Consider the following 21,681-nt stretch of genomic DNA (forward strand, 5'->3'; position numbering starts at 1 on the left):
ACTTTACTTGTTCACATTTAGTAGCTTGTCCTCTCTGAAGTAAACACTAACATCATACAGGGCACTTGGTAATGAAAGACAACACCTGTCATCTCTTTGGGCTTTACACAATGGAGCCAAGTACAACAGAGTCGGGGAGAGAGATTTTCACCATAAAAGGTGTGAGTTTTCCAAGTGCCATGTAGGGAATATAACTGTGCTTCTCCCATTCACATGAAGAGAGCTTGCCTCTACTTCAGCTTTCTGCATTCTTTCTTAAACCATATGCCTTTGGTGCATTGCAGGCCACCCATGTCCTATGCCAAGGAGACTCTCATAGCTCATTGCCCTTCTTCAGCTTCCTCCTGCTCAGAGCCAAATTTAAGGCTTTTAGGAAAATGGTCTTGTTGTTCAGAACATTGTAACGGGTCACTTCCACCAGCCTGTCAAAGTCATAGGGCTCATATGTGAAGTTCAGTGTGCGGTAAGGAGAGTCTTTTCGCTGAATGACAAAGTCACCAAATGATTTTTCATCTTCTGACTTACGTTCTACTCCTACAAGCAAAGAAAAATAAATCTTGAAAGTCATACTAGAACCCTTTTATTCAATCACCAATGAAGGTCACAGACCAACTAAGCAGATGTTAACTTTTGGTCACTCTCCAGGTCAGAAAACATAAGAGATTTCCACATATTCAGATCAAAATGTATTAATTTTTTAAGTTTGAGCCAAATTATCATCACTGCTGCATACTTACCACAACCTCCAAAAACAAAAATTAAAGACACAAAATGTGTTTTATTGGAACAGATAACAGCATGGCACACTAGAGGATTAAGCTACAATTATGAGGGGAAAAATAATAGACTGACTTCAACTGTAACAAAGTTAATTTGTCCTGGATGTGACTGCCCATATTTGGGGAAAAGGTATGTTTTTAACACTCTAATGTAGATAGGGCCATTTGAGCTTCAACACGTTAGCTGGTCGTGGTGATTCAGAAGAAGGTCCTCACACCTTCTATTGTAACTAAACTTGATTTTAAAATGAGCAATGGGGTGCTATGAAAAAAAAAAGATGTTTCATGTTCTCAGGATGAAAAACAGTTGGGAGTTCTTAAATTATAAGGCTTGAGGCAAAGCTAAATGACTGCATTTCAGACCTCTTTATAATGCCAATACAGTGACCATCAGGTCAGCAGAGAAAGGACAAACACCAGAAATATTAGTTTACATCTACATCACGCCGTTATATGTGGCAGTACTTGTTGGAAAGAAAGAGGCCGGTTCATAAAGGTGTAAGTGATTGTCTGTTTAGAGTCCCCCATACCAATAGCTTATGGGAGAACACCATTACTCCCTTCACCAAAAGGAAACACTTCTGTTGCTCTTTCTGTAAGAAAGTAACAGAGCCCAAAAGCTTACAGCAACTAAGGAAGGGAAAATTGATATTTTGTGCTGAGAGAGATGAGATGAGCAAGATGGTGTCTCTTTTTCATAACATTTTTTTATATTTTATTATTCACATCAGCCAAGTTGGTTTAATAAAAAAAATATTAACTCACCCACCTTGTTTCTCTGCTATCCTGAGATGAACACAGCTACAACTGCATACATTTTATGGTTAGGAAAGTTCAGTCAGTCCTGCATTCTGTCTAGCTAATCACACCTAAATACTTTAATCACAGGAATTTGATGCAATCTCCCCTACCTGGTGCCTTGTATTTCTGGAACGTGTCATTCACCAATGGGAAGTGAAGCACTATGGGAACCTTTGGGTTCTTATCATCCATAAACATATAACACTCTTTTGGTTTCTTCACATCTTCTTCACTCAAGATGATTTGTGGAAAGGGAATGTGCCGTTCGTCACAGTATTTCTGAGTCAACCGTAAAACCTGCAGTCGCAAAACAAGCGCCAAAAGTTAGGTCCTGTTTTACTTAGTGAAAACAAAAACTAGAGCCAATTTTCCTTCTAATTATATTTCTGGCACAGCTTCCAACTATTCAACATTCAGTAATGTCTGTTATGTTGCAAATATTTTTATTAATCAGAGGCAGCTTGCTCTAAATCACAAGTTTGGGAACTTTTCCACTGACTTCCTTTGTCACCCGAAGCAAGTCATTTAATCTCTCTGCCTCAGTTTCCTCTTCTGTAAAATGGGGATAAAAAACTTACCTCATGGGGCATTGTGAAAAATCAGTCAATACTAGAAAAGTGATATGAATGAGTAGACATCCTAAGTATTACAATATTTAATATGTTTTGTAGAAAAAATCTTTGCTAATATATTTCAAAAATTAATCAGCCACTATCATTTTAAATAGACAAACCTGTAGTTAACCTTGGAAGAATTGGACTCAGATTTCTCACTTCACTAAAAACAAGTAAAATGCTTCCATAATTAAAATTCAAAAATTACAAACAAGAAAAGTTAACACTATAACCTATGGGCAGGCTTTTTAGATAAGTAATACACTATGTTGCTAACACTTTTTTCTGACAACATAATAAGGAGATATTAGGGAACAACAAAGTTTATGTAATATTAGCACTTTATTGCTGAATATTATGGCTCTCAGTTTCTGTAGATTTATTTTGAACAATAACTAGACTTTATGGAGCAAAAATATTAAAATCAGTAGAAACAAGAATGCTTGGAAATAAATTATTTCTCTCAAAACACACAAATGAAAATTTAATCCTTTCAAAAATATACATTGATTTTGACTAGATGCACATGATATTTTGAGAACACATCTATGTATGCAGTCTAAATAGTGTATTCTTAGCACAAACAAATCACCACCATCTTCCTCTCCCCACCTAGCAATGCCTTCTACTCTGTGGAATAAGAATGCACAATTGTGTGCCACAAGTCTTACACAGCTAAAGGAGATTAACATTTAGATAAAACAATAGGCACCTATGTTCCTTGAGCAGAAAGACTGACATTCTGTGAAGTTCCACATATGAACTTCATGTTGTGACCTGAAGTTCACAGTGAATTGTATGATGTTAACAAACGAAGTCTTGAGTAGTTTAGATTTATTACAGTATGTCCTTCGATATGACACACTATTCAAACATAATCAAAACAAAAAGCAGTCAAGTAGGACTATTCAAACATCTTCGACTGATCCACGTTATGCAAATATTATATTTCCATGCTTTTGCCCCATCTGATGTTGCTCAGTTGTATCTCACCTCAAATGGAGAACCCCAAGAGTAGTCAAAAGATAGGATGACATCTACATCTCTCTCTGGCTGCAGCACCAGGGGAAAGGGAGAGTTGATACAAAAACCACCATCTACCAAGGACAGGCTGTCTTCCATGGGCGTCAGCTGGTTTGGAAAGGCATCCAGATGTGTACCTAACAGACAAACATGACACCAACCCCACAAACCATATTAGTTATGAAAAAGATGGGGGAACATTTGGACACTGGGAAATGAAGCAGCAACTGAAAGCTTAAGGAGAGGCTTCTAATACATGTTCTATCCTCCCATATCAGAACCAGGCCTGCACCCCAGATATTCAGGAAAAAGCAGAAAAAACAGATCTGTATCACTAGCTGATGACGATATTTCATCACCAACAAGTTTCCCAGTTGTATTGAACTCTGCTACTGTTGGAAATTGGCAGCACTCCACTAACTTCAGTCAAGCTGTTCAAATCTACACTGGCAAAGAATCTGGTCACAAATGCCAAAGTTATCAATGGTTTTAAAATATTAACAGAATATCCCAGTCTCATTTCTTTCAAAAAATTTACCTTTCCAGGCCAGGAAATTCCAGTTCTTGACATAATCCTTATGAAGGTACAAGCCTTTCATGAAGTTGAAGGTTCCCCAAGAGGTGATACGGGACTTGAAGAAATCATGGAAAATGTGTAGCACAGGTCCCTCTGGTATAATCTGACGAGTCTTCAATTGAGCTTTGTCTTGAGAACGGAATTGTTGGCCATCATCTATAACACAAGTCATGATATGTATGTAAAAACATGCTCATTCCAGTCGAGCATTTCAAGATAATAATCCTTCCATAAAGAAAAGTTCAATATTTCATCATAAAGCTGTTTTTTTCCTACATATGTGGACACCATAAAACTGCACTAGGCCGAGGTCCAAATTAGATGAATCTACGTTGAAGTTTCATCATTTCAGGCAGTCTTTCAAATCTCACCCATTAGTTATGTAATCATTCCAAAATGATACCAATGAAAACTGTCACTATATGCCATCAAAGATATGCTCTCTAATGGGGACAACAGTCATAAGAACATCAAAATGGTCATACTGGGTCAGATCAAAGGCCCATCTAACTCAATATCCCATCTTCCGACAATCACCAATGCCAAATGTTCCAGAGGGAATGAACAGAACAGGTTATCATCAAGTGATCCATTCCCTGTCATCCATTCTCATACATATATAATATACATTATACTCTAAATATGGAACATTCACTACAGCTTCAGAGCGACTGTGTAAATTATCCAACTCAGCCTTGTCTGCCCTTGGAAATTCCACATGACTTCTTAAAGTTTGAATTTATGTTTGTGTGGCCTAAAAAGAGATCTCTAGAAAACCCAGTTTTTAACTAAAACTATTTTACAAGGTACCGTATGCCCTTACCTATGACTTTGATTACATCTTTTAGAGATTCTAGAAAGCCCAGTTCTGAACCAACCATCTGCAGATAGATATCATCCAGACTTCCAGCAAAGGCACTGCCCCACATTCCTATAGGCAGAGGAAGAGATAATGAAGTTAGCAGTGAAACAGGATTTAACACCCTAGTACGCTTTTCAAGTTCAGTGCAGTCACTAAAGATTCTACAATTGGGTCACTGCCTGCCACTGAGTGAGCTGGGCCTGTTAGAAAACTTGAGCCCTGTGCCCAAGTATGTCTTTCCCAAATGATGGATTTGGGCTTTAACTGGTGAGCCCAAGTTAGGTGACCAGGCACAACTACTGGTAGCCCAAGGCTACGGCATTCTGTATGGGGAAGCCTTCTCTTTCAGAGACAGGGAAACTAAAAAACACCTAAAGATGTAGTTTCTACAGATGGATGTAGGCTAGGGTACTCTCAGAAGAGAGGTCTGGGAGATGCAGTGTTTATTTTGATGGAATATATTGGCCCAAAGAGATAGAGGTGTTAACATGACCCTGGAAGGAATCAACAATAAAAAGAGTTTTAAACAAGGTTTGGAGTTTGGTAAAGACAAAGACTACAGCCTGCTTTGCACCATGGAATATATATCATTAATAAGAGGTTAAAAGGCTGTATAAAGATATAGAAAAGAAGGTAAAGAAACAGTATTGACTAAGGCTTTTATTTTAACCATAACACTCATGCCCTTTTCCTTTAGCTTTAGAGAGATTTTTTTTTTAAGGCGAATTCTTAGACGGTCTTTTAAATGATACTTAAGATGGTAAAACCTTTTGGGAAAAAGATGATCTTAACAGATATGCTGGACCTGTTATTGCAGCTGTTGCTGAAATTCAAGCCTGTTTGCTAAAGGCAAACCAAGACAAACACCTACAAAAACAAAGAGAAAAGCATTGTAGAGATGCAAAATGCAAATTCTCTCTGATACTGCATCCATTTGCAACTGCATCATTGTTTAGGTCACAACTGCAATTTTTGTCAAAGGCTCACTAGAGCATTGCAAAATGTAGTCTTGGCCAGCCAAGCTGGACTGGCTTTAGGGAAAAAATGGGTAGGAAAAAGAAGGAGAAAGAAAAAGACAACAGATGTGGGTGAGGAGAAACTCCCCTATTTCAACGAGTATTTGGGATTCAGCCACAGCCAGTAGAGGTGTCAATTTCATTGGGGTCCCTGTCTCGTCCAGGTCAGATATAATCTCTCTCTGGATCAGGACAAGAAGGCCGAATAGTGCCATTGGGGATCCTGGGGCCCCTCAAGACAGTTGGAGTGGCAGCCATGATAGTGAACTCACCCCTCCTTCCTCTCCTCTCAGTTAGCAACTGCTCATGCTCAATTCCTCCACCTATCAAAGTCTTTTCTTTTAAGGACCCCAAAAGGAAGAGATGGATAAGATAGCCCATCCATTCAATTATTGTCCATGAATTAGGCCTGAGTCTAAGTGCAGTGGGGAGAACACTCTGAGTGCAGTGGGGAGGACACTACCTGTGAGCCAGAGGGACAGACCTAGCTACAGCAACCTGAAGATAGGAGCAGGAGTACTAGGGACCCATGGAAGCATAAAGGACTGTTCAGTGTTGAGAAAAAGGCTGAGAGAATCTACTTTTGAGTTAAAATATCATTTTCCATTAATAAGTCAGACCCTGAAAAGGGATGAGTATCTTCAAGAGCACTAGCTGTGTTTAACTAACCAAGGTGAAATAGGGGAGAAGGAATGAGGCAGGAGCAGGTTCTGATGCTTGATGAAGCAATTCCCAGTTACACTGGCCAACTCAAGAAAAAGGATAAGGTCACTTGGGCAAAACAATCCACGTGGAGAGTGACAGCAACTGTTCCAGATTCCGAATACTCATGTGCGCTTTCTAGAAGGGTATTTCCAAGTCACAAAAGCGCCTGAGTAAAGTGCCTGTGAGTCAGCTGATCTCAGAATGACCCTCTGTAACTAGCACACATCCAGCTAAAGCATGCTAAAGAACCTGACCTAAAACTCTGAGACAAAATCACCACCACAAGCAGCAATCTCAGGCAAACCATCAGCTTCAATTTAGTTTAGATATCACAGCTTGAATGCACTTCCATGCTAACAGGCAGTATTGTGCTTATATTTGTTTATTTACTTCAGAACACATGGAATGTCAGCACTGACATTGTGAATATTCTAGCACTGCAACATTTAGTATAATACATGCCTATCTTAAAGTAAGGTTAGAAAGACAGTATAGCCATCAAAATAGATTTTAAGGGCGATCCTTGCCTGGACTGTATTAAGAAGAATAGTGTACTTCAAACAGTCTACAGCTGTGGGACACATTCTTCAGAAAAGCTTCATTTGGGCCTTGAAGAAAGAGATGCTTTCCCCCTAACCTTTGGCTTTACTCTGAGCATCAGTCTACTGCAATTTACTTCCAGAGGAAGAATGGTTTCTGAATTGAAGGACAGAATTTTGAATTGTTAGGTTCCCGGAAACATGATTCCACACTTAACACTATGCAAGCCCCAAAAAAGTAGTCATGCCCAGGTATCATAAGCAGCAGCCTTTCTTTGATCCCAGCTTCAAGTTCAGAGGGAAGGCAAGGTTAGCCAATTTCTGTGCATCCAAGCAAAGACACTCTCCTAAACAGGGATCTCCGCTGAGAGGCAGCCTCAGACACTGACTGCCCAGAAAAAGAAGGTTCACAACACAGCTGGAGTAGTGCACTTTTTTCAAATAGATAGAGATGGTGTCCTTTGCAGTCACCCATTCCTACTAGCTTCTGCCTCTGATAACCAGCACTACCCTCAGAAGCAATGGAAAGCCAGTTAGCTGGATGCTGCAGTTAAAGGCTACGTGTACACTAGGCAGTTTTGTAGACAAAACTGGGGCTTTAGTCAAAAAACTTGGAGCACCCAGACACGAAATGTGTTTTGTCAATAAAGACTGTCGGCAAAAAAGCCATGTAGATGCTCCAGAGGGCCCTTTCATCAATAGAGTGGGTCAAAAGATCGATCTGCTTTTATGCTTAGCCATGATCTGTCGACAGAACTTTTGTTGGAACATCTCCTCCAACAGTAGCTTCTGTAGACAGATGCTTCTAGTGTGGACATAGCCAAAATAATCAGCAGTGAAACAATTAACGTTGATACTGAAATGGTAAATATTCGGTTTCATTGTCTTTAGAGGCAGCGTCCACCTCTCAGGGCTTTTATTTTATGTTGTCTGATTGCAATCTCAGGAAAACACTCTACCTGGTATCATTCAGATAGGATTTTGTAGTCTTTTTAAAAAGGTTTGGCATCTCTTAGCTTTCAAATTCTCCAGAAAAAGATGGAATAACATTTACAGGGCCTTTGATCCCTGAAATTCCAGAACAGAACTAGTTCTTTTCCATTTCCCCTTCTAAACCAGCAGAATTAGAACATACCCATCAGATAGCATATCCTGGGCTCTGGATGTTTCCGGACTAGATGTCCCATGAAGAACTCACTGTCAAAATCTTCTGTTCGGACGAAAGCTCCATACTTACAGAAACCAACCTCATAGGGAGTGAACTCACACCACTCTGAGGGTAAGACAGCAAATCAACACTTACCTCCAGAATACTCTTAAGTGAATTTTCCTATTCTTATACAAGGGCTAAAGAAAACTCTCTGCCTTTTCAAGCATCACCCACCTGCAATTCCTTCCCCAAGGAGTCTCATACCTGGTGTGATGGTCTTGTGGGAAGAGATGGCTGGTTCTTCCAGAAAGGTTCTGTAGGAGCTCCCTGTGCACTGAAGTTTGGGGACTAAGTATCAATCAGCCATTGCCCCTTGCAGAGTAGGGGCACAAACACAGAGGACCTATTGCTGTATCAGGGCTGCAGCAGCCACCAAAGAGCACCTCCACAGTTGTTCTATGGCCTGTGTGGGTTAATTCTTCAGCTAGTCCTCTAAATAGCCTGTGCATCAAGCTCACTTATTCAGGGTTAGCACACATTTGGGTATGGAGAGGAAGAGAAACAGGATTTAACACTTAGAATGGGGAGTGGCGACCTTCTCAGACGAGAACTCCTTAGTTACACCACACTTCAGGATGTCTCATATCACAATTAGAGCAATGAGAGCAACATGAGTGTCTAGATCAAGGGTCTGCAACCTGTGGCTCTGGAGCTGCGTGCATCTCTTTAAGGACTTCTTTGTGGCTCCAAAAGGTATAATTGCAAACCAAAAAATCCTTTCTGATTATTTTTGATCAACAGTGAATGTCTATAAGCCCAACAGGGAACAACTCATATCTAAATATCAAATGATATGTGATCTTGAAGCACTGGATAACTCCCCCTTCAATATGTGCAGTTCATTTTGCGAAACAATACTGTGTGCTTTGATTATGTTGCTAATAAAGTCTTCACTTTGAAAAGGAAGCTTGCAGTATCCCTGCTGTGAAGGGCAACATGCATTTTAAGAAAGAAAACTATAATTAAATGTGAAATAAAACTATTATAATTAAAATAGGTTCAGGAATGAAAATCTGGAAGATAGTGGCACTAACACACATGTAAAGTGTGAGGAAATAGAATATGTAAGAAGTTTGTGAACATCCTCCAGTAAACAAGTATCGTTTTACGTATAATTGTGCGCACTCTGTTCTTAAAATTGGGGTTACAAAAATGTATGGTTTGGCATTATTTATTAAGGACCATCTCATGGTCACATGCATTGCTGCTCTTGAATTACTGAGCTTCTTAACAAATTCAGAAAAAAAAAGGGCTCTTCTTGCTATTTTGGTTGCTAATCTCTGCTCTATATGCTTGTCACCGAATGGGCTCCCTCACCCTCGATTTCTCTTTGGAAGCAGCCCTCACAAACACACCTCAGTACACTTTATTGACAATGTCGTATGAAGCTGCATATTCCATCATCATATGAGACAGCTTCAAAGCACTGCCTGACACAGGAAAAGGCAGCAGGGTAGGGAGCGGTCTCACCTCCCTTACCTCTTCAGCTTTTCTGTCCCATCCTTCCAGCCTCTCTCTTCTGCCCCCCACCCCCATTTAACAGTTCACTGCTAGCAAGCTGAACCCCCTTGTTCACCAGTTAACCCCCAGTCCTAATTCATTATCTCCGCATTTGGCCCAAGACAGAACCCTTACAATGTGATGAGCCACCGCGAGCTTGCTCCCACTCTGTCACACTGTTCAAAGATGAAACATTAGGTGAAACTCCTCAGCAATGCCCCAATTTTTAGATTCATTTTTCCCAAGCAGCAATTTTTAAATATTTCTTTTTGGTGTCACTAAGATGTGAAACAACACACAGCTATTTAAAAGCAATAGTTCAGTGTTATGAAGCCATGCCACAACTAACAATGGCATCAGCCTAAAATTGTATTGAAGATGACCATATGGCAGAGATCAAACCATAAGTACATATTTATATTTCCATATCCTACCTATTTTGACAGCTATATGAGCCAGATACCAAAACCTCATTGCCATTTCATCACTAAAATCCTTCACTTTACTCATTATTAACATTAACAAATATACCTGGCTCTTCTTTCTCACCTTTCATCTGTAGATCTTGTTATGCCTGTTTTATAGCTGGGGAAACAGAAGCATGAAGGACCTGCACTAAGTCACCCAATAACCTAGTGGCAGAGATGGGACTAGAGCCCAGGCTTCCCAGTCAAGAGAGCCACTGGGCCATATTATTTCCCTAGTAAAACAATGAAATTTACAAGAGTACTCCTTCAAGGTAACTCAGAACAGTGCACTGGGTATTACTAGTGGCAGAAATATTGCTCTCTCTAGGTTCCCACATATCGACTGTTTGAACTCTTGCCAATTCTTTCTGAATAACTTCTCTACAACAAAGCATTTCCTAACTACCATCATCCTTTCTCTGGCCTTTACAAGTCCCATTATGCCAACTCATGTCAGTTCAGAATGCTGCTGCAAAGAGCATATCACTCCTCTCTTTGCATCTCCCAGGGCTGTTCTCATAAGTGATTCATCTCCACATTCGAGGCCATTCCTAGCATATCTCCCTGCTATTTGTCATCACTCATGCAGCATCAAGACCAATCAGCCAATACCAGCCTTCATAGCCTACTTGTTGCATTTTTAAGGGGCAACTTGGTACTTTCTCCCCATGCTGCCCCACTTCATTGGGAGGAGCACTCCATAAATATCCAGGAATATCCACAAAGCTACTTTATTGCAAATCCCTCCTTTAAGTGCCACATTGCTGTAATGCCTTCAAACAACTCGACAGCTTGTTAGGTTGCTGCTGCACTGAGGCTACTACCCATTTTTCTGACCAATATCAGCCTATTGTTTTCTTGCACTTTGTCTTTCCTTATCGACACATTATCTTATACTGAGGCCAGGTCTACACTAGACCGTAAAGTCAATTGTAGATACTCAATTCCAGCCACAGCAATTGCATAGCTTATCTATAGTAGACTTACCCGGCCCTCCTCACTGAGGAAGGTCAACAGTAGAAACTCTCATGCTCATCATCCAAGCTTCAGTGTATGGTGATAGGTGAAGCTGCAAAGGGGATTATTTGCAGATTTTCAAACAGACAACAAAATCTGGGATATTTATACCTGCAAATTCGTAACTTCCAAAATTGTGCTTCACACCAAGTCCTGCATAGATGGGATAGGGGTTCTGTGCCCTGCTCACTGCTTTCTGTTGGTCAGATAGCTTGGACAGATCTTCCTGTTACAAAAGGGAAAGAAAAAAAGCTGAAGATTTTTGGTGCTCTGCTGCAGCCATCTAACACGCTCACTCTCTCTCTCTCTCTCTCCCCGGTATCGTGGAGCTCGTTCTCTTCCAATCCTCAGCTATTACCATATCACAGACTCTGTATGCCTTTCTCCACAGTGTAGGGCTCACTGTAGTTTGCAACAATATTTATATGGCCTAGACAATTTAAATTTTACAGGCGTTCTTCATGAGGTTAGCTGGTATTTTAATCAGATTTCAATTTGTAATTTAAATTGTTTTTGAAAAACCATATTGTTAGACATATGTCACCATACTTTCTGACACTTTGCATTCCACATGGTGGTCAAATTACAGGCTTGCAAAGTCATCTCAAATACATAGCAAGCTCTTACCTAGCACTTTCATCTATAGAGCTCCAAATACTTTACATATCATTATCCCCCAAACCTCCCATGTTTGCTCCAAGACTCCCCTGACCCCCAGAAGAATTCTAAACAATCTAAACATACTCAACGGGAAACCATTTTTCAGAGACACAAAATGGATATATGTTAAGTTCTTAATCCGAAGGCAAAGAGAAATATACTTCAGAGTCTAAAATTCTTTACCTTCTGGAATAGAAAATACTCTACAATAAGGCCCCACAAGTCTGTAAAAGAGACTTTCCGCCCTTCATTTTTAATTGAACCCAGTTCATGGAAGTAATATTTCAGTTGGTTTGAAGAAAATGCCCCTTCTTTGCTGCCAGACACTTTATCCCGAGCATCACTGATTGCACCTTGGAGATCCTTAGAAGACCAGTCTGTGTCTTTATATAGTCTAGACATACACCTGAAAAATATTTACATCAAGATTATCAGTGCATGATATTAAACATCACCTTCCAGCTAAGTGTTGTTATGAGTAAACTGAGAACTGCAGAACTCTGACAACCTGGAAAATGGGGCTCCAAAAAAGCCAGCATAACTGTCTTCCTCCTCTCCCCAGCAGAGAATCTGGTTTTGCAAACTTCCCTACACAACTCTATAAGCTAGAGTTTTAGATGAACGTTTCACATTCATTTACATTAAATTATTGTCCTATAAATTTTCCATAAAGAGGGTGAATTCTGACAGCACAAATAGCAGTTAAGCCTTGAACTCACAAAACCTCAATAGGAGCCAGGCATCTACCACCCCTTGGTGCTTTTGAAAATCTCCCCTACAGTGTTTTTTTCTGTAATGCATTTAAATAGCTTGCACTAGACCCACTGTTGTAGATATTAAGAATTGTGATGAAAAGTCTCTTTTTAAACATTCAGGCTGTGGCCACACTTGGTCCAAACTTTGAAATGGCCATGCAGATGACTAATCATAGAATCATAGAAGAGTAGGACTGGAAGGGACCTCGAGAGGCCATCGAGTCCAGCCCCCTCATGGCAGGATCAAGCACTTTCTAGACCATCCCTGAAAGCCATCTATCTAACCTCTTCTTAAATATCTCCAGTGATGGAGATTCTACCACCTCCCTTGGCAATTCGTTCCAGTGTTTGATCACCCTGACAGTTAGGAACTTTTTCCTAATGTCCAACCTGAACCTCCCCTGCTGCAATTTAAGTCCATTGCCTCTTGTTCTAGCCTCAGAGGCAAGAAAAGAACAAGTTCTCTCCCTCTGCCTTATGACACCCTTTTAGATACCTGAAGACTGCTGTCATGTCCCCCCTCAATCTCCTCTTTTCCAAACTAAACAAGCCCAATTCTTTCAGCCTCTCTTCATAGGTCATGTTCTCTAGACCTTTGATCATTCTCGTTGCTCTCCTCTGGACCTTCTCCAATTTCTCCACATCCTTCCTGAACTGCAGTGCCCTGAACTGGACAATACTCCAGCTGAGGCCTACACAGCGCAGAGTAGAGCGGGAGAATGACTTCTCATGTCTTGTTCACAACACACCTGTTAATGCATCCCAGAATCATGTTTGCTTTTTTTGGCAACAGCATCACACTGTTGACTCATGTTTAGCTTGTGGTCCACTATAACCCCTAGATCCCTTTCTGCTGTACTCATTCCTAGGCAGTCCTTTCCCATTCTGTATGCGTGAGACTGATTGTTCCTTCCTAAGTGGAGCACTTTGCATTTGTCCTTATTAAACTTCATCCTGTTTGCCTCAGCCCATTTCTCCAGCTTATCCAGATCCTTTTGAATTATGACCTTATCTTCCAAAGAAGTTGCAACCCCTCCCAGCTTGGTATCATCTGCAAACTTAAAAAGTGTACTTTCTATGTCAATATCTAAATCGTTAATGAAGATATTGAACAGAACCGGTCCTAAAACAGACCCCTGTGGAACCCCACTAGTTATACTTTTCCAGCAGGATTGGAAACCATTAATAACTACTCTCTGGGTACGGTTATCCAGCCAATTGTTCACCCACCTTATAGTAGCCCCCATCTAAGTTGTATTTGCGTAGTTTATTGATAAGTATATTATGTGAGACTGTGTCAAATGCCTTACTGAAGTCTAGGTATACCACATCCACCGCTTCTCCTTTATCCACAAGGCTCGTTATTCTATCAAAGAAAGCTATTAGATTGGTTTGACATGATCTGTTTTTAACAAAACCATGCTGGCTGTTCCCTATCACCTTACCACCTTCCAAATGCTTACAGATTATTTCTTTAATTACCTACTCCATTATCTTTCCTGGCACAGAAGTTAAGCTGACTGGCCTGTAGTTTCCTGGGTTATTCTTGTTCCCCTTTTTATAAATGGGTACTATATTTGCCCTTTTCCAGTCTTCTGGAATCTCTCCCGTCTCCCACGATTTTCCAAAAATGATTGCTAAGGTCTCAGATACCTCTTCTATCAGCTCCTTGAGGATTCTAGGATGCATTTCATCAGGCCCTAGTGATTTGCAGACATCTAATTTTTCTAAGTAAATTTTAATTTGTTCTTTTCTTATTTCAACTTCTAAACCTACCCCTTTTTCACTAGCATTCTCTATGTCAGGCATTCTTTCAGATTTCTCAGTGAAGACCGAAACAAAGAAATCATTAAACATCTCTGCCATTTCCAAATTCCCTGTTAGTGTTTCTCTCTCCTCACTGACCAGTGGCCCTACCCTCTCCTTGGTCTTCCTCGTTACCAATGTATTTGTAAAAAGCCTTCTTATTTCCCTTTATGCTTGTAGCTAGTTTGAGCTCATTTTGTGCCTTAGCCTTTCTAATCTTGCTCCTGCATGCTCGTGTTGTTTGCCTATATTCGTCCTTTGTAATTTGTCCTAGTTTCCATTTCTTATATGATTCCTTTTTTTATTTTGAGATCATGCAAGATCTCCTGGTTAAGCCAAGGCAGTCTTTTGCCATGTTTTCTTTCAGCCGCTGCGCTTCAAAAGCACCACTTTCGAACACCCGTGGCTCGGCGCAGCTACACGGGGGTCCTTTTCGAAAGGACCCCGCACATTTTGAAATCCCCTTATTCCCCTCCGTTGTATTTCAGCACCTCATTAGTAATCTTCAAAATAGCCATTTGCATGGCCATTTCTAAGATTTGGGCTAGTGTAGGCGTAGCCTATGTGCATGAAATCAAGATTCTTCCTTAGAGTTACACATAACTATCCCGCTAGATGTTTCAGGGACCATCTCTGCATCTTACGTACCAAGTAGAACCTGAAAGTCCACACAGATACATTGTGCTGTCCAGAAGGCTGAGCTGCTGAAGCCCTGACAAGCTGCCATACAATGATGTTAGTGCTCTAATACCACCACCAGATCCCAAAACTGCTACTACGGGGACCTGCAAACAGATGAGAAACCAGGGAATGAAACAAAGTTAATTTTTGATCTGCTGTTTAATTTTATATAGAGTTATTCTTTGCTTATCTAAGGTAAAACCCCAAAAACACAAGAACAGTTATATGCCTGTTAATTTGTTAATTAAATTCAAGCATAAAGTTTAGCATGACTGAAATTTTAATGACATATATCATGTACTATAAACATCATAGAATTATCTACAGTCACCCTCTAGCTGAAAAGAGCTGTGATGTATATTATGTTCCCCAAATGCTAGTTATCTAATCACAATGCCTTGCAATAGTCCAGGAAATCCACACAGTTATAAGAAAAAAATTGTTTTTGTGACACTATTATCTAAGATTGCAAACAGAGATCATGACTATTGGACCAAGTACTGTAAACACGAACATTCCTTCTGCCCTTCCCTACAGTTGTAATGCCCTCAAACTTGGGGACAGGTTACAACATGAGCTTTGCTGAGTCCAAAGTTTTACTTTGTTTTAACATCTCAGAACTATCCTAAGGACACATGATGCAGTAGCTCAAGATCAGAGAATCCACAGTAGATCTGGAACCTCAAACCGCAGAAAGAACCCTACATATTTAAATGATTAGTAATCATAATAGCCCTGCAGCCATCTCTAAACGTTGTGCTTTATACCTCATCTTTCCCAGGGGCTTCTTTTAACTTAAGTGTCTTCATCAGTGCCTGAGAAACCATTTTCTTCCTCTTGTCCACAAATTTTCTCTCTTCTTCACAGAGGTCAAAACTAAGGCGCACGTCAAGATCCCAAGTGCTCGTTACACAAACAGGTGTTAAAAGAAAGGAGGAGTTTTCAATCCATTTACATTGAAAAAAGGTGTGTGGTAATTTGTTGTAAGCAAGCTTTCTAGGTTTACGGTCACATCACTCTATCAAACACAAAAACCTGGTGCCCATTATCCAGTTTAAGTATGGAATTTTTTAGTAAAAAGTGAACTTTATTTATCCTCAATTTTAGTTTCTAGTAAATTCAATCCTGCACAGTCCAAACACCAAGACTTAACAGTTCCATACCAATACAGTTAAAGTTATAATTGGTTTAAAGAAGCAGATAAACTGGAAAGGGGTTGGGATACCTTCAGCAGAGGGAAGATTCTCAAAGGCAAGTGGGAGGAGGATACAGTTTGAAAGGCTGGGTTCACTGAGAAGTACACAGAAGAGGGATGTCAGGGATAAGATGATAGAGTAAAAAAGGATTCAAGTCATTTTAACAAAAGAAAACACCTTACTATGGGTTTGTAGATGAGGGTTGGATCAGAAACTAACAATGGCTATGTAAAGAGGTAATTAGGTATAGAATATTATTTTAAAAAATCATGGAACTAACAAAACATCAATATATCAACTCTTTACCTTACCTGTTTTGCATCTGTGCACTAAACCTTTTCTTAATTTTTTTTTTTTATTTTATTTTAGATTATGAAGCTCCATGTGTCGGGCTGAGTCTCCCTTGGTCTGGGCAGTTCCCAACCCACTTTGGGCACTTTAATAGCAATACAAAACTTCTACTCTGTGTTTCGCATTTAGGTGCCCATTTCTAAGGCCTAATCTCTAGTAATTTTTAAAAAAATGTGTGGCTTTCAGGCCCTTACCTGATACCAGAGCAATAAAAATAATATCACAGTGAAAATTAAAATAGCATTTGGTTAGTAGGAGAATTAAATCCAACAAGATTTTATTTTTATATTCAAACCCATGAAAATCTAATAAGATGAATGTGCTTCAGGAGCAGTTAATGAAAGCGCTCAGATCTTTCCCTATGAGAGTTTACCTCATGAAGTGGATTTTATCCATGAATGCTTATGGCCTAATTTAAGGCGTAAGCTTAATAAACCCATTAGCCTCTAAGGGGCTACAGGAGTCCCTGTAATTTTAATTGAAGTGGAGTACTTCCTCACCATAGGCTCTGCAAGGACATAAGAGACTCTGACTCACCTCTCGTCAGCCTTCACACACACATCCAAATTTTGACCCTGTAAAAATATGATAAATTCTTGAATCAAAGGTAGTTTCACAAGGTGAACCTACTAACAGGGCACAAAAAACACCCTCACCATTATCATCAAATACAATACAAATAAGCACTTTCACCAGTAAAGGCAAATATGGAGCACACCTCATTTACTGTACAGGCCAAAATATCAGTGGGTTACCTCGCCTAGAGGAACGGTAATGTCTACTTCCTGTCCAACAGGGAGTGATTTAACTGGGACAATCCCCTGTCCCAGAAGCACACTCTGCTTTTCTTGGTCAAAGGTTATTTCGTCCTAATAACAAAAAAAAATAATCCAACAGTCACAGAAAAGTAGTTTTCATTAAAATAATTATTTTGCCAATGAAAATACAAAAGCAGAATGGTCACAGTGGAGTGGAGTTGTTCACATACCACAACACACAACAAAAACTCTACAGAAGAAAGTCTTAGGATATCACGTACTTTTGACCACCTTACGTATTCTGTCCCCACAGCCATCTTTGTTGGGATTATTTCCATCATTCTGTCTAAATAACTTCAAAAAAATCTAACCATTCCCTTTTCAAAATGAACCTGGCACAAAATGTTTCTCTCTCACCCAAATGAGCCAGTGATAGGTAATACAATTTGCTACATTCCGACCAAGTCTAAAGTCCAATATATTGTGACCTTTATTAAAGAACACTTCATTCTAGCCCTGGAATGCCTGTTGATATCAGATTCTACAGTCACAGCATTTAGTCTAGAAAAGCTATTTTAGTTCTTTTTAGGAGGTACATTTTTACAAAGCTAGTAAAGCAACTTTTGATTCCTTACAGAGTTTAAATTTATGAAATCTGAGACACCTTTTTTTTTTAAACACAAGAGAGAGATAAGAAAATCCAATAGAAAAATATTTGTCTTTAAAAATTGTAAAATCATTTCCCTGTATCATGTAGCACATGCACAACACAATGGCATAGCATAAAGATTTGATCTGCATTACATGGATAACTAAACTCATGCTGGTAAAGCCTTACAGCTACAGCAACAAAAGAGGCTTTTCCTTCCAAAAGCAACAAAAGAGGTTTTTCCTTCCAAAATTGGGCTTTTGTTGACAGTTTGTCAACAAAACTCAGCACATCCGCCAGCAGCATTATACATCTCCCTTTTCAGGTGTAATGTCTCTCTCGACAGTGTTCTGTCCAAAAAAAAAAAAAAAAAAAAAAAGCCATGTAGATGCTCTGGGGGCCTGTTGTCTAGACAGGGTTTCCGGTTCACTGAGCAGCCCCATTTGCAGGGTTTCTGGCTGGCTGTTCCATCAAGAGAGGGGGCCAAGCAGTCTGGGTGCTCTCTGTTGACAGAGCAAATTGCTCTTTTGGTCTGCTTTTACGTGGAGACACAATATGTAAATGGAACTTCTTCCAGGACATCCCCTCCAACAGTGACTTCTTGTGTAGGCATAGCTTTATCAAATACCACACTAATGTATGTGGGGGAGTGGGGTGTATGCTCACCCATCACCCACTACAAAGTTACAAGGACTTTATTAATGTTAGCAATTCAAGTTTTTAGAAGTTAAGCAATGACAGTATTCAGATGGTCCATGCAACTTCAAATCCCTCCCCTATTGCATGTGGCAATTTTTAATAACTACACAATCATATGCTTTTTTTTTCCATCGCACCTGTATCTCATTCAGTCCTTCTCTTTTCTTAACCCACTACAGGTCCAGTCTCACCAGACTCTGTTTTAGACTACTGCTTTCCCAGTTACTCCTCACACCAACTTTTGTCCTCACTGCCTTCAAATCAGATGGCCTCCTTTCTCCTCCACACTGATGGACTACCATCAGGGAAGGAGTCACTGAAAGCATAAGAGAGAAAGGCTTCCTTGCTCTCAGGTTCAAGCTCCATACGCAGACTGCAGGCATTACACACAGGGTAAGTACACTCTTGCCCATGTAGTCCTAGGCTGGAAGAAGCATGTTCAGTCACACAGCAACTCATCAGCACTACAGGCTGAACCTCTCTAGTCTGGCACAGTCAGGACCTGATCCATACTGGACCAGAGAATTTGCCAGACCATAGGAGGTCAATATTATCTAGCACAATACCAACACTTCCACCACTTACTGGACTCGCATTAGGTATTTAGGGATAAATTAGAGCTAAACAATAGCACAAAACACTGAGAACCAGGACTGGGGTGACTGTAAACAAACTTTATAGGACCACAGAAAACTTGGCCACACCCCTTATAAGTGGATATCCAACTAACTAAAATATTTCCAGACTAGGGTGACCACATTGCTCTGTGGCAAATACGAGACACTGGCCTCTGGGATGGGGGACTTCTGTCCCATATCAGGGCTTCTCAGCAATGGCAGCTGCTGCCCCATTGTGAAACACTGGTGATGGAGGGTGCCACAGCCTCCCGATGACAGGGGAGCAGAGAATAGGGGTTTCGCAGCCTTCCAGCAGGAGGGAACAAAGAATGTGGCGGTTGCCCTGTACAGGAGCTGCTTCCCCAAGGCAGAGATGCTGGGGAACAAGGCATTAGCTTCATTGAGGGGATCCCTGGAAGCAGGAGCTGCCTTCCCTATGTATGGGACACCAGGGAATGAGGCAGCCACCCTCTTGCAGAGCTCACTGGCAGTGAGGGTTGCCACAGTAGAATGCCAGAGAGTGGGGTAGCTGTCCCACGGAGAAGCTCCCCTGTACCAGGAGCTGCTGCCCCAAGGCACTGGGCAACAGGGCAGCTGCCTTGTGGAAGAGCTCTTTGGCAGTGGGGGCTGCAGCCCTGAGACACCAAGTCACCAAGGAACATGAGCCATGCAAAATACGGGACAATTTGACCACTTTCTTAAAGTCGAGATGCCTGTAAGACAGCTTAAATAAGGGACAACTGTCCAGGGAAAAACAGGACGGATAGCCACCTCATGCCAGATGATGGATGCTGCTGGACCAGAAAGGCTAGACTACAGAGGTTCAACCTGTAGTAGCTGTGAAAGGATCAAGAACATTCAATGAGGGAGGAATCCCTGGAGATTTTAACTTTTTAATATAAAATGAGTTTTGGAGCATATGTAAACTGTGATTATTCAAAAACTCACAACTTTGCAAAGTTTAAGTGGATTTTAAACAGGGATGGCAAAAAGCACATAGCGAGACAAAGACAACCCACTGCCACATTTAATGTCCTTTGTGAAAAATAGAGGAGCACTACAGTTGTTCAGAGAAAATGAATACCACATGCAAAAGAACATTTTCCCTTACCTTGTTCTCAGCAAGAGCTGAGCAGTTTTGTCTGAAATTTTCTAAAAGAATCCAGCTTAAGATGGATACCAAACATGGAAAATTTCAGACTGCAGACAAACTCTGACACAGTTATAAGCCATCAAAAAAAAAAAGAGGATCTTTTAACAGGAATTGCCAGGGAACCTGCATACTAGGGAGTACAACCATCCCCAGCTGTAATTTTCAGTACTCCATGAGCAGGAGCAACTGGTGAAAAAGAATGTTGGGAGAAGGGTTTCCTGGCCATGTGACCTCCCTCTAATCTCTGAAGAAATGCTTGGCCAGATGAACATAAGCATAAGTTAGTGCAAATTACTCCTCAGTCAAAATGTGAAAAGTTTTGCTTTGCGATGGATTTATTCCAAAAGTGGGCTATATGTAGAAGTTAAAATAGATGCTCACCTGTAAGACATTAATTGTTTGTTCCAGCTCCACCTGCAGCTCTGGACACATTTCTTTGTCTACATGAAAAACAAAAGGGGTCCTAAAATCTTGATCACTCTCCAGTCTGCAGGGAGCATACAACTGTTTCTCACAGGACCCCGGCACTGATAGCTTCACCTGACAGCTCCCTGAGAATAGGAATAGGAGGTTTTAGGTCACATCAGTCACTGAAATACACGCTGAAAACTAAGGAATGATATTACAAGTGACAGCCAGACCACAGACACTAAAACTAAATCCCCCTAGTTTTCTTTTAGGTGGCACTTTATAGAAAAATGCAGTATCATTTCATTTATAATATTTTAGTAACAGAGTAGTAAAAAAGCAACTCCTTTAAAGAAATTAGTAGACAACGTGTTTTACACAGCCACTGATGCAAACCTCCTTAGAATTGGATGCCAAGAAACAAAATTCAGGTGAGGATGCATACTCCTCCTCCCCCCCGCCCCTCAAGCGCATGGATGTGCTAAAGAGCAAGCTATACAGAATGACTCTTCTATGAAAGTCACAAGCAGCCCTACCCTTTTCACTCAGCTTCGACTTTTTATCTTTATGGACTACACCTTGGAGACGGAGGCAAGGATGAGCCTATTTGAAAAACAAATGACATCTCTGGTTATGAGGTTTCCTTCATCACCCTATTGAAGCATATTACAAAAGCACAAAGCAGCACAGAAAAGGGGCAGGGCAAGTAAGTGCCAGGTGCTTGGCTTTGATGTCATTTTCTCTACTGGAAAGTATAACCCCTATCATGGGTTGGTGCCCTAATTTCCAGAAATTCATATTAAATATTTTTATATCAGCAAATGCAAGAAGGGACACG

At 40.5% G+C, this 21,681-nt stretch overlaps 1 protein-coding gene across 1 annotated transcript in view; it reads right to left on the minus strand.

The window, feature by feature from the left end:
- Positions 1-313: 313 nt before the first annotated feature.
- LOC142015383 (cytosolic phospholipase A2 zeta-like) overlaps positions 314-21,681 on the minus strand; it is a 39,704-nt gene continuing 18,336 nt past the window's right edge. Inside the window, exons 7-20 of the mRNA XM_074998863.1 lie at positions 21,380-21,446; positions 20,817-20,986; positions 17,315-17,428; positions 17,097-17,134; positions 15,780-15,915; positions 14,980-15,116; positions 11,954-12,176; positions 11,222-11,336; positions 8,052-8,189; positions 4,618-4,725; positions 3,756-3,950; positions 3,188-3,354; positions 1,691-1,877; positions 314-534 (exon numbers count right to left, since the gene is read on the minus strand). Of these exons, the coding sequence (XP_074854964.1) occupies positions 314-534; positions 1,691-1,877; positions 3,188-3,354; positions 3,756-3,950; positions 4,618-4,725; positions 8,052-8,189; positions 11,222-11,336; positions 11,954-12,176; positions 14,980-15,116; positions 15,780-15,915; positions 17,097-17,134; positions 17,315-17,428; positions 20,817-20,986; positions 21,380-21,446 (2,016 nt within the window). The remainder of the gene's footprint in view (positions 535-1,690; positions 1,878-3,187; positions 3,355-3,755; positions 3,951-4,617; positions 4,726-8,051; positions 8,190-11,221; positions 11,337-11,953; positions 12,177-14,979; positions 15,117-15,779; positions 15,916-17,096; positions 17,135-17,314; positions 17,429-20,816; positions 20,987-21,379; positions 21,447-21,681) is intronic.

Source organism: Carettochelys insculpta, chromosome 6 (assembly GCF_033958435.1).
Source record: "Carettochelys insculpta isolate YL-2023 chromosome 6, ASM3395843v1, whole genome shotgun sequence".
NCBI lineage: Eukaryota > Metazoa > Chordata > Testudines > Carettochelyidae > Carettochelys > Carettochelys insculpta.